Source organism: Bos javanicus, chromosome 9, assembly GCF_032452875.1.
Source record: "Bos javanicus breed banteng chromosome 9, ARS-OSU_banteng_1.0, whole genome shotgun sequence".
Lineage (NCBI taxonomy): Eukaryota > Metazoa > Chordata > Mammalia > Artiodactyla > Bovidae > Bos > Bos javanicus.
Window position 1 is genome coordinate 68016335 of NC_083876.1, and position 12211 is coordinate 68028545.

The 12211-nt window shown below is 37.8% G+C and overlaps 1 protein-coding gene across 1 annotated transcript; it reads right to left on the reverse strand.

The window, feature by feature from the left end:
- Positions 1–803: 803 nt before the first annotated feature.
- TMEM244 (transmembrane protein 244) lies at positions 804–7873 on the reverse strand. Its single transcript, XM_061428634.1, has 4 exons — positions 7742–7873; positions 6376–6590; positions 4438–4511; positions 804–1256 (listed from the first exon to the last, which is right to left on the reverse strand). The coding sequence occupies exons 1-4, from the start codon at positions 7871–7873 to the stop codon at positions 1075–1077; spliced, it is 603 nt and encodes a 200-aa protein (XP_061284618.1). The 3' UTR covers positions 804–1074.
- Between the last annotated feature and the right edge of the window lie 4338 nt (positions 7874–12211).

The window sequence follows — 12211 nt, forward strand, 5'->3', positions numbered from 1 at the left end:
CAGACTTTATTTTGGGGGGCTCCAAAATCACTGCAGGTGGTGATTGCAGCCATAAAATTAAAAGACACTTACTGCCTGGAAGGAAAGTTATGACCAACCTGCTGCTGCTGCTAAGTCGCTTCAGTCGTGTCCGACTCTGTGTGACCCCATAGACTGCAGCCCACCAGGCTCCCCCATCCCTGGGATTCTCCAGGCAAGAACACTGGAGTGGCTTGCCATTTCCTTCTCCAATGCATGAAAGTGAAAAGTGAAAGTGATGTCGCTCAGTCGTGTCCGACTCCCAGAGACCCCATGGACTGCAGCCTACCAGGCTCCTCTGTCCGTGGGATTTTCCAGGCAAGAGTACTGGAGTGGGGTGCCATTGCCTTCTCCAATGACCAACCTAGATAGCATATTAAAAAGCAGAGATATTACTTTGCCAACAAAGGTCCATCTAGTCAAGGCTATGGTTGTTCCACTGGTCATGTATGGATGTGAGAGCTGGACTGTGAAGAAATCTGAGTGCCGAAGAATTGATGCTTTTGAACTGTGGTGTTGGAGAAGACTCTTGAGAGTTCCCTGGACTGCAAGGAAGTCCAACCAGTCCATCCTAAAGGAGATCAGTCCTGGGTGTTCATTGGAAGGACTGATCCTGAAGCTAAAACTCCAGTACTTTGGCCACCTCATGCGAAGAGTTGACTCATTGGAAAAGACCCTGAGGGTGGGAGGGATTGGGGGCAGGAGGAGAAGGGGACAAGAGAGGATGAGATGGCTGGATGGCATCACCGACTCGATGGATATGAGTTTGAGTGAACTCCGGGAGCTGGTGATGGACAGGGAGGCCTGGTGTGCTGCGATTCATGGGGTCGCAGAGAGTCTGTGCGAGCAACTGAGCAACTGAACTGAACTGAACATTTCAATACAGTTTTGAATTGGACAATGTATCTAATCAAAACCTCTCTGAGGAAATGGTAGAGGAACTTGATGGGGGAGAAGGAGTGAGGGAGGTGATGAAGAACTTTTATCATCAGTTTTTATTATTTCTCCATCAGAGGACACTATGCATACAACAAAGTTTTACTCTTATGTATCGATTTAGGTACAATATCTAGATTGAATACATTTTGTTTCCTTTATTTTAGTTTGCTTACCAGTTGAAGTGATGGCAACATGAAGGATAGTTACTGAAATACCATAATCCCAAACCCACTCTTCCACTACCAGAACGAAAAGTAATCCACAAACAAAGTAGGTGACTTCTGTTGAGACTAAAAGAACTGCAAATAAAAGGAAGAATAGAATTATTGGGAATTAGAGCAATTAATAATTCTAAAACACAATGAGTAACAGGACCACCACAACTTATTCTGCAAAAAAAATTTTTGTAAGAAACTTTTAACATTCCATCTCTTAACATTCCTCAAATTTGAATAAGAACTTTAAAAATATTCCATCTCTTAATAATTGTTGGACTTATAGAGAAATAACAGTACATAATTTCTGTTTTATATTCTTTATATTTAGCATTTTAGAAGGTAAAATACAATAAAGAAAAGTTACAATGTAGCAAATCTGTAACTAGATTTCAAATCTCATTTGAAGATATATTAAAAACTAATGAAAAATTCAGCTCTGGATTTTCAGAAAAAAAAATGTTAATAGTTTATTGAACAATAATGTTTCTTTAGTACCAGTTATTGCCTAACTTGGAAATGAGTTTCCTTGTGTCTTTGTAATAAAAGGGTATGTTCAGATAGTCATCTGGGAAACATAATGGATAACCATGGATGAAAGAATGTCTCATAAATGACTTGTGTGGATGGAGGTACATTTCTAACTCCAGAATGCCTTTTCAGAGTGCTTTCCCTGAACATACATAAACAGCTAGTTATTCCTAGGTCAGTACCATAAATCTCTAAAAGCCTTGAATATGTGAAGAGTCAACCTTTGCCTTTTTCCTTGATATAGATCTTAAATTGTGGTGGTTCCAAAGATGAGATTCATCAAACTTTAAAATGAAAATACATGTGACATACCACCAAGGTTCCTTTGTAATGATATCAATTTCCATAAAAGTTACCTTTCTTTTAAAACACAGAAAATGATAGGTATGCTCATATAAATAATTAACGAATTGATCAGTCCAGTCAGGCTATTTTACTTTTTTTTACTTTCAAAGCTAAAATTACAATAGTTCCATGATCTATTATTGTGCAGAAGTAATTTATTAACAGACATGCCAGCCCTTGCCTAGTGGGTCAGCAAGATATGAAATAAGTAAGCAAGTCTCAGGTGCTAGCCTTTCAAAAGACCTCACACTTATTCCTCTTCAATTCTACTTCATTCAACTCAACAGATTTCTGAAATTGAATGGAGAACTCCTACTAGCTCCTTTTCTATTGTATGGAATTACAATTATAGCAAGTCCTGATCTCCAGGATTCAAGGCTGTAGAAGGAGCTATACAGTGGTATCATATTGCCATTAGATTTCCCATCACATCTCCATTTCTGCTTTCACTAGTGGCTCACGGAGCCTCCATGTTACTATAAGGAAAAAGAAATGTTTCTTTTATCAGTATTTACAGATTTTACAAGTTAACTTGCAGCTGCTTAGAGACAGTGATTTCAGTCTTGAACAAACTGTATTTACATATATTGATAGAGGAGGATTGTGCTTTGTCTATGATATGAGACATCATGATTTAAAGGAAGTCATACAAAATTTGAAGTCAGGATACCAGTGTTCTAGTCTCACCTTATAGCTTAAGAGTGCTATGACCTTGAGTAGGATTATAACGTCTAGGTCAGTCTAATTATTCCTTGATAAATTGGGAAATGGATTACTATCATATCTATCTCAAAAACTGTTGGGAGGATTTTATTTTAAAACGAAAACAGTTATAATCCAATCTCTATGATGCAAGGGAAAGATGTTAGTAGTCAAATGTCTCAATTGAGCTCACACTTTTCAGTGTCCTTGCTAAGCCTGATCTCCTAGGTAACAAAACTGTTGAAACAGACAAGAGCCTGACCCTCAATACATGCTCAAGGCTCTGAGATTACTCTTACATTTTATCTCTGAGATTAAACAAGTCTGGATTCTCAAAGCAATAACTTTCAAGAGTTATGACACTTATCTCTCCAAGCCCCAAACTAAAGATCTAATAGGCTAAGAGTTTATTGATATCTTTGTACAAATGTTAGTTGTTTTTTGAGAGAACAATGTTGACTGTGCGTGGCATTCTGAGGATTTTCACTAATCTCTGCTATGTCAAAACACAGCTTTCTCCAATAAGCCTGTGTCATTGTCCTATCTATCACTAACCATCTCAAACGCAAGAATTAAATAACAGTTGGACTTTAAATCTCTTTCTCTACCCCAAACACACAACCCATATATAACTCTTGCTTGTGACTATTTCTTTATCATTTGTGGGTCAGCTTGGAAGAAAAAGTTAATTCAATCTTCAACAGGGAAATGTGTGAAGTGGAAGTTAAGATAGAATGTTAGAACTTGTATCTCATTTGAATGAAAGTTTCTTGTCCTAAGATATCTTTGTCTATCCCAAATTGAATCAATAATGGCACGAAAAAAGGTTACCCATTTGAAGAGGCTGTTCTGAATCTTTTAGTTTAAATTCAGTAGTTCTAGCTGACCAAGTTTCCTATACAAGTCACATTTGGCTTCAGGCAATTTTTGTATATTTGCATATTCGTTCCAAAAAAAGATGTCCAGTGGTTTTCTAAAGAACTGGATTGTTTGAAGAATCCACAATTCATTTTTTTTTAATGTGGGAAGAAATTTAACAGAATGTTAAGAATAATTATTTCAACAAAAATAGTAAGTTTAAAAGAGATAAAAAAATTTGCCTACTATATTCTTTCTTATCATTTTTCCTTTGCAACAAGTTATACACTATTTTTGGGAAGGAAAAAAATCAAACTAAGCAGAAATGTACAAAGCAGAAAATGAAAGTCCTCTGTCATTCCAGCTGGGAGATAACAGTTTGTTGCATAATTTTCCAGATTTCTTACCACTGACATGATGTATTTTACTCTATTCTACAAAAATGAATAATTATACTATAAAAACTCTTTTGTAGTCTTTATTTTCCATTTCATATGTCACAAATATCTTTCTACATCATTCCATTAAGCCATTTTTCTGCCTTTTCTTTGAAAAATATTTAATGCACAAAATTTTATCCATAATATCACTAAAATAAAAATTCATTTAGGAAAACTATCCTCTTATTTCATCCTACTCCATCTTTTAGCAATAGTTATTTTTAAAAAAATTGATGGCACTTTTCCACATTTTGGGAGTCAGATATAGGATACAGATGGCTGAGAAGAAGGCTTGATATTTTTAAAATTTTTCTAAAACAAAAACTATTTTGATTTTTGGAGGCATTTAGTTCACTAATTAACAAAGATTGGAAACTAAAGCCAGTTACCTTTATAATTTGTGTTGAGCCATGAAGGATTTGTTTTGAAATCAAATGGTGCCAGGACATCCAACTCATACACCCTGAGGATGTTACAAATGAAAATAGTTTACTCTGGAGGAGGTAGTTCATAAGGTTGCACATTAACATTTTGCACCTCAAGTGTTCCCATACAAGGACAAGTCAGCTTTAATCACTTTGTGGCACATTTGAAAACTGGCTGACTTGAATGGAAGCCAAATACATTCTTTATCCACACTGTCTTCTTTGTCCAATGAAGTCTGTTCTCCAAGTGGACTTCATTGTATTTGAGGTCTCAGCTGTAGTCTTGGAGGTCCCTTCCATCAAATGTGGGTGCAAAACCTCATACTGTGATGAGGGCATATGCTGGGAAGCAACGGAGCCCAGCTCTAATTCTGATGATGCTGTTAACTGTGAACTTGGGCAGTTGCTTAACCTCTCTGAACTTTCATTTCTTACCTGTACATTGAAGCAATTAATCTCTGAGGTCCCTTCCTGTTCTAAAATCTGAGTCTACATTCACATTAGACATAAGATGAGTCTACATTTTCATAGTAGACATAGAAGACAAAGTTACAGTTACTAAAGGGGAAAGGGTTGGAGAGGGATAAATTAGGAGCTTGGGATTAACAGATACATGCTACTACATATAAAATAAACAACAAGGACCTACTGTATAGCACAGGGAACTATATTCAATATCTTGTAATTATCTATATGGGAAAAAAAATCTGAATCACTTTGTTATACACCAGAAACTAACACAACATTGTAAACCAACTGTATATCAATACAAAAGTAAAATGATTTAAAATGAAAAAAAAAAAAAAAAGAAAATTAAATCTGACTATAAACTCTGCATCTCCTACCATGCCCAAGTTTGTAGTTGTGTGAAACTGGTCAATCAATTACCTGCCTCCTGGGGCTTTAAGTTACTTCAAATTCCTCACCTTTGATTCACATTACAAACCCTTGGAATCCCATGCTCACAGAATTCTGACTATTCTAAGACCTTCGGTGCTCTAGGCACTGCCTCACCACCTCAAGTTCCAGGCAATAGCTGAAACTGTGTGTGAACGTACCAGACTCCTCCTCAGGGGGCTTGCCTGCAAGCAAGCTTTATAGCATCATTCCCACTGCAAAAGTCAATATAATCATTTCTGGGCATTGATTTGCACACTGAAATTGAAAAGTCCCAATTCCCTGCTTACACAATAAAATTCAATTGTATAAACAATCAATTTCTAGGAAATCCTTTGTAGCTATACATAATGTATTTCAAGGAAATCAATGTATTGGCAAGCAAATCTGTAAAGATAAAATCCAACCGTAACAAGACAAAGAAAAATTACCTAAAAAAAAAAAAAGCCTCACACTTAAAAATATCTTTAAAAATACATGTATTACTTGGTTCTCATGATAACTCTCTTTTGGATTATTACCTTCACTTGACAAACGAAGATAACTGAAGGAAGAGAAGCTCTCTGGCTTAGTCAGGATGATTCAGGAAGTTAGTGAGAACCTGGGCTGGAATGCAGATCTCCTGACTCTCAGTCTAAAGTTATTTCCAGTATGTAACAGAAAATATTTAAATTGGATGTAGATTATATCTAAATTCCCTTCTAGTTCAAATGCCCTCTGATCTCTGATGCAACACCAGCCCAGGGAGTAATAACTTCACTTTCTTTCTATGATCATCCTCATAAGAGGAACAATCCTGCCTGGTTCTATTCATTTCATGATTGCTACTTGTATCATTTTCAAAGGTGACACGTTTGCTTACTTTCACTTTAAAAAAAAGACGAAGAAAATATACCATGGGAAAAAATCTGCACCCTTTATTCTATAAAGACACGTTGAGTGTTCTATGTGAACTTCTTTCGTGTTGGATCCGAACTTTTGGTTTGAAGGTGACGTTATACTTACCCGAGCATCACACAGCACATGCCCAGAACCACGTAGTACACAGTGTAGAAAAGGATGGCACATATGAGAAGGTTCTGCCAAACAACCTGCAGAGAACACAGGGGTGAGCTCCAAGAGCCTGGGCTTTTCACATGGTTGTTGGTAAGGAGTCTGACAAGCAAAAGACAATGAATGACTGCTAGATCACATTGGCTAGCCTTGTTTCGCCTGGAGACCTATGGGGTGGAAGGACTTCAAACTACGCAATAAAAGTGTTGCCGACTAGAGAAGCTGGCGTAGTACATATCTGCCCCAAGGATTAATGCAGTACATAAACCCACACTACCTATCCATCATCTACCACAACAATATTTATGTTTTTACGTAATTACATAAATTTTACAAAATTTATGTTTTACAATAATGTGTCAATATTTATGTTTTTACCTGATGAAATGATTCTAAATCTCAGCTGCCATGATAGGAAAATACAAGAAAGGCTAAGAAATTTTTAAAAGTATAAACAAAAAAATTATACAACAATAGTTAAATTCCTGTGCTAGAATTTACAGAGCAATTGGCTAAAACACAATAGATGGTCCTGAGAAGGATTTTACCACCTGTGAGAGTTAAGAAGGAAGCACTGCAGATGAATGAGGAACAGATGGATTATTCAACAAATAGTGTTGTGAAAATTGTCTAACTTCTAGATTAAAAAAAAAAAAATCTCATTAGATTGCAGTCTTGTATGAAACACCAAAATAAACTTCAGGTGGATTTAAGGTTTAAATGTCAAGAACTATAACAGGAGAAAACATTTGCAACATATATCATGGGCAAAGGATTGATATCTGCAATATTTAAACACATTTGAATATAAAAGAGACAGACAAACCAATGAAAAAGGGACAAGGTATATAAATAGGCAGCTCATATGAATAAACATTTGAAAAGCCAATGAACAATTGAAAACGTTTGGAGGACCTCATTATTGATCTTATAAAATATATTCCTGTGAATATGGTAAAAATGTTAGCATTTCATATGGGATTTTTTTGGTGTGTTCTTTTCCTTTGGAATCTTTTAAGAAGTCATCTTGTTTACTCAACACTTTAACACTTTAGGATGGCTCTTTTCTCTGAATAACCGATCCACCAACTTGACCGAGTCTTTTAATTGGCTGGGTACAGAAGGAGCCCTCCTGTAGAGGCAAGAAGAGACAGTAGCACAGAGCCCATCACAACCAACTGGCTGAATTGATTATAGATTTACTAACAACTCACTTCTTTCAACTACTAAAACTAGGTGACCTCTTGGGCCTAAGAGGGCCATATGAAACCCAGGGTTCATATGAGACTCCAGGGTTTTGAGACCTTCAGAACCCTACCTCTCTCTCTCTCCACCCCATGTCATTCTTGGCCTCTCCTACCCTTTGCCTGTAGACTTCCCTTTGCTCATCAAATCCCTTCTCTTTCTGCCCACTGTTCTCAATCTCCCTTTGCTCTTCAATATTTCCCATTCTTTGTCTCCTGTTCTTTCTTCCTTCATGACCCTTCTTTTGTGTGTATTCATTCACTAAGTCATGTGTGACACTTTGTGACTCCATGGACTTCAGCAGGCTTCCCTGTCCTTCACTTTCTCCTTGAGTTTGCTCAAACTTATGTCCATTGAGTCAGTGATGCCATCCAACCATTTCATCCTCTCTTGCCCTCTTCTCTTCCTGCCCTCAATCTTTCCCAGCATCAGGGTCTTTTCTAATGAGTGAGCTTTTTGCATCAGGTGGCTAAAGTATTGGAGCTTCAGGATCAGTCCTTCCAGTGAATATTCAGGACTGATTTCCTTTAGGATTGACTGGTTTGATCTTGCAGACCAAGGAACTCTCAAGAGTATTCTTCAGCACCACTGTTCAAAAGCATCAATTCTTTGGTGCTCAGCCTTCTTTATGGTCTAGCTCTCACATTGGCACATGATTAATGGAAAAACCATATCTCTGACTATATGGACCCTTGTTGGCAAAGTGATGGATGTCTCTACTTTGTCTCATTTGTAGAGAAGATGACTTAGAGGTCAAGAGAAAATATGAAAGCTTCACCTGAGTTGAAGGTCCAGATACTATTCCCACACATTTAAGTTGGATCAATTCCTGCCCAGTTGTTGGGATGAGGATCTGCTGATGGAATATGAGTATTATGATAGGGAGCAACTTTGGGGCTTCTGCAGTCTTACAATTTTCTGAAAGGTCATATATCTTTGGATTTGCTTTGCTCTTTATTCTATACATTAATATAAATTTGCTTTTCTTTTAATTTGAGCATTAATAACCTCTAGTTGAAATATTTCTAGATGATTGTTTACTCAATTTCCATCCAAAAAAGAAATAATATGTAATCTCTATACTAATACATAGTCAAACATGAAACTTTTCTTATTTCTATGTTAATACTGAAATTTAAGTAACATTTTAATTTTTAAATATACTTATTTGCTATAGAATTTTGCTTTCATAATCCAAACAGAGGATTGTGCTTCACACTTTGAAAACCCACAAATGCTAAAAATGTGTAAGATATCTGGAACTACTTCTTAATGAAATCATAATTTGTGAGAGAACACATTTATTGACAAATTTATAACGTATAGGTATACCTACTTTCCCCAACAAATTTATAAAACACTACTTATCAATAGAATGGTATAATACACATTTTAAAACTGTTTTGTATGGAATATATTGAAAAACAAGGCACTCTTTTTGTAAATAACTATTTTTCCTGCCTGCATAATAAATCTAGATTTTTCAAATCATAATTTTCCTATAAACAAATTCTGTTGCCTCTAGTAATTTTTGCCCATAATCTTTTCTCTATACAGCCTACAAAAGTAACTTTCTAAAAGGCAATCAGACCATGACATTCCCATACTGGCTATCCTTCAATGGCCCCACACTGTCATCAGGATTCATTCATCCATTTTTTTCATTTGACAAATAGTCACTGGGCTGGGTGGCATTGCAAGATGAATTGAATGTGGTCCCAGGCATAAATACCCAGTGTAGCAGTGTTCATCAAATGTATGAATATCAGAACTCACATTGAGGCCCTGTTAAAACACATTTCTGGGCCCTACCCCCAGACTTTTTTATTCAGTAGTTCTAGGGTGGGCTCCAGGAATTTGCATTTCTAACAAGTTTCCAGGGGATGCTAGCACTGCTGCTTCTAAGACCAAGCTTTGAAGACTACTTATCTAGAGGCAAGACTGGGGGATGGCTATAATACAGACAGAAAAGCTGGCACTGAGGAGTGTACACAGCGCTATGGGGTTTCCCTTGTGGCTCAGCAGTAAAGAAACCACCTGAATGCCGGAAATCTGAGTTCAACCCCTGGGTCAGGAGGATCCCCTGGAGGAGGGCATCCAACTCATTCCAGAATTCTTGCCTAGAGAATCCCATGGAGAGGCGGCTGACAGGCTACAGTCTAAAGTGTTGCAAAGAGTCTGACACAACTGAAGCAACTTAGCATGCATACACACACAGAGTGCCATGGAAATCCGAGGGAGACACAGGGGTTTGTGGAGGGTGGGGTGACAAGGAACATTTTTCCAGGGGTAAACATTCAACACTAACATTCACTGTAGGTTAACTGTGTACTTCCCTCATAGCTCAGTTGGTAAAAAATCCGCCTGTAATGTAGGAGACCCTGGTTCGATTCCTGGGTCCGGAAGACCCCCTGGAGAAGGGATAGGCCTCCCACTCCAGTATTCTCAGGCTTACCTTGTGACTCAGCTGGTAAAGAATCCGCCTGCAATGCGGGAGACCTGGGTTCGATCCCTGGTTCGAGAAGATCCCTTGGAGAAGGGAAAGGCTACCCACTCCAGTATTCTGGTCTGGAGAATTCCATGGACTACACAGTCCACAGGGTCTCAAAGAGTCGGACACTACTAAGGGACTTAAAAAAAACAAAAAACAAAAAACAAAAAAACTGTGTACTTGGCACCGTCTATGCATTATCTCAAGCTTTCCAGGTGGCGCTAGTGGTAAAGAACCCACCTGCCAATGCAGGAGACGCAAGAGACATGGGGTTTGATTCCTGGGTTGGGAAGATTCCCTGGAGGAGGGAATGGCAACCCACTCCAGTATTCTTGCCTGGAGAATCCCATGGACAGAGGTGGGCTACAGTCCATTAGGTTGCAAAGAGCTGGACAAGCAACTGACTGAAGCAACTGAGTAGCACACATGGATTATCTCATGCCTGCATTATCTCATTTAATCCTCATACAAATTCAGAAAGATAAGTCTATTCATTTAGTCCAAGTCTATTATTATTAGAGAGAAGAACAATGAGGCTCAAAGAAGTCTAGTTAGTTTTCCAAAGCTTGTCAGTAAATTGCAGAGCTGTGATTCAAATTTTGCTAACTCTTAACCATTACGCTGGGGTGGAGGTCAGGGTTCTGCTCAAGGCAAAAGAAGTACTTGCAAAGATGTGCGGGGTGGTGGGGGGCAGAGGTGGTCAGAGAGTTTAAAGAGGATGCGGAATACATGTACACCCATGGCTGATTCATGTCAATGTATGGCAAAAACCACTACAATATTGTAAAGTAATTAGCCTCCAATTAAAATAAATAAATTAAAAAAAAAAGATCATGAAGGGAATTTTATGCTTTGATAAAATTTCCAATGTCTCTGAAGGGAAGACTGTGAAAGATTTAAGAATAGTAGACTGGAAATGGCAACCCACTCCAGTATTCTTGCTTGGGAAATCCCATGCACAGAGGTGCCTGGTGGGCTACACAGTCCATGGGGTCACAAAGAGTCAGACATGACTTAGCAACTGAGCACAGTGTGGACTGGAGAGCGGCTAATAAGTAAGGAAAGCATTGAAAGAAATACTAACTTTGTGACATGATAGAGGTGTTAGCTAATGTGCTGGTGGTAATCATACTGCAGTATATAAACATATCAAATCAACTTTCTGTGCACCTTAAACTAACACAATGTTATATGCCAATTATATCTTGATTACAAATGCAAAGAATAAAATAAAGGGGTTTTTAATACTCTTGACCAGCAGTGGAGATGGAGAAGACAAATGTGAGGGCCAGTGAAGAAATAGAATCAACAAGTTGTGGGGGCTTAAGGGAGAGGGTCATTTGATCTAACCTAATTCTGTCCAATAAATTTCTATAAATAAGTAATATATAATCTATAAATAGATATTTATAATGCAAGCCACATGTATGTCATCTAAATTTCTCTATGAACCACTTTCATAAAAGTAAAGAAAGAAAAACTAATTTTGATAATATTTTATTTAACCCAATATATCCAACATAAAATTTCAACATATAGTAAATATTAGAAGTTATTATTGTGGTATTTCTTGCTTGTTCACAGTACATCTTAAAATCCCAGGGTGAATTTTACTAATAACACATCTCAATTTGGCCTACTCACATTTCAAGTGCTTATAGCCTTGTGTAGCCAGTAGGTACTATATTAGACAATACCACTCTAACCACTCCCTTTCCTTCCAGCCTCATCCTCTTAACCCTGCCCCAAACTCTTGAGAGTCTAACTACACTTACTATTTATTGTGGGGTTACTCTGTGCCAAGCACTGTACCCCTATATTCTCATTTTATCCACCTTCCCCATACCACTCCATCATTAGTCTGGGTAACTATCAACTGTACTTCACAGATTTAGAAACTGAGGCAGAGAGAGGTTAAACTTATCCCAGCTCACATGGCCTGTATGTGGCAGGGCTCCAGTCCAGATCTGCTGGATGTCTGAACTCTCCTCACCCTGGGCTGTCCTGCCTTCAACCTGGCAGGCTTGGAAGAAAAGCATGCTGAATAATCAA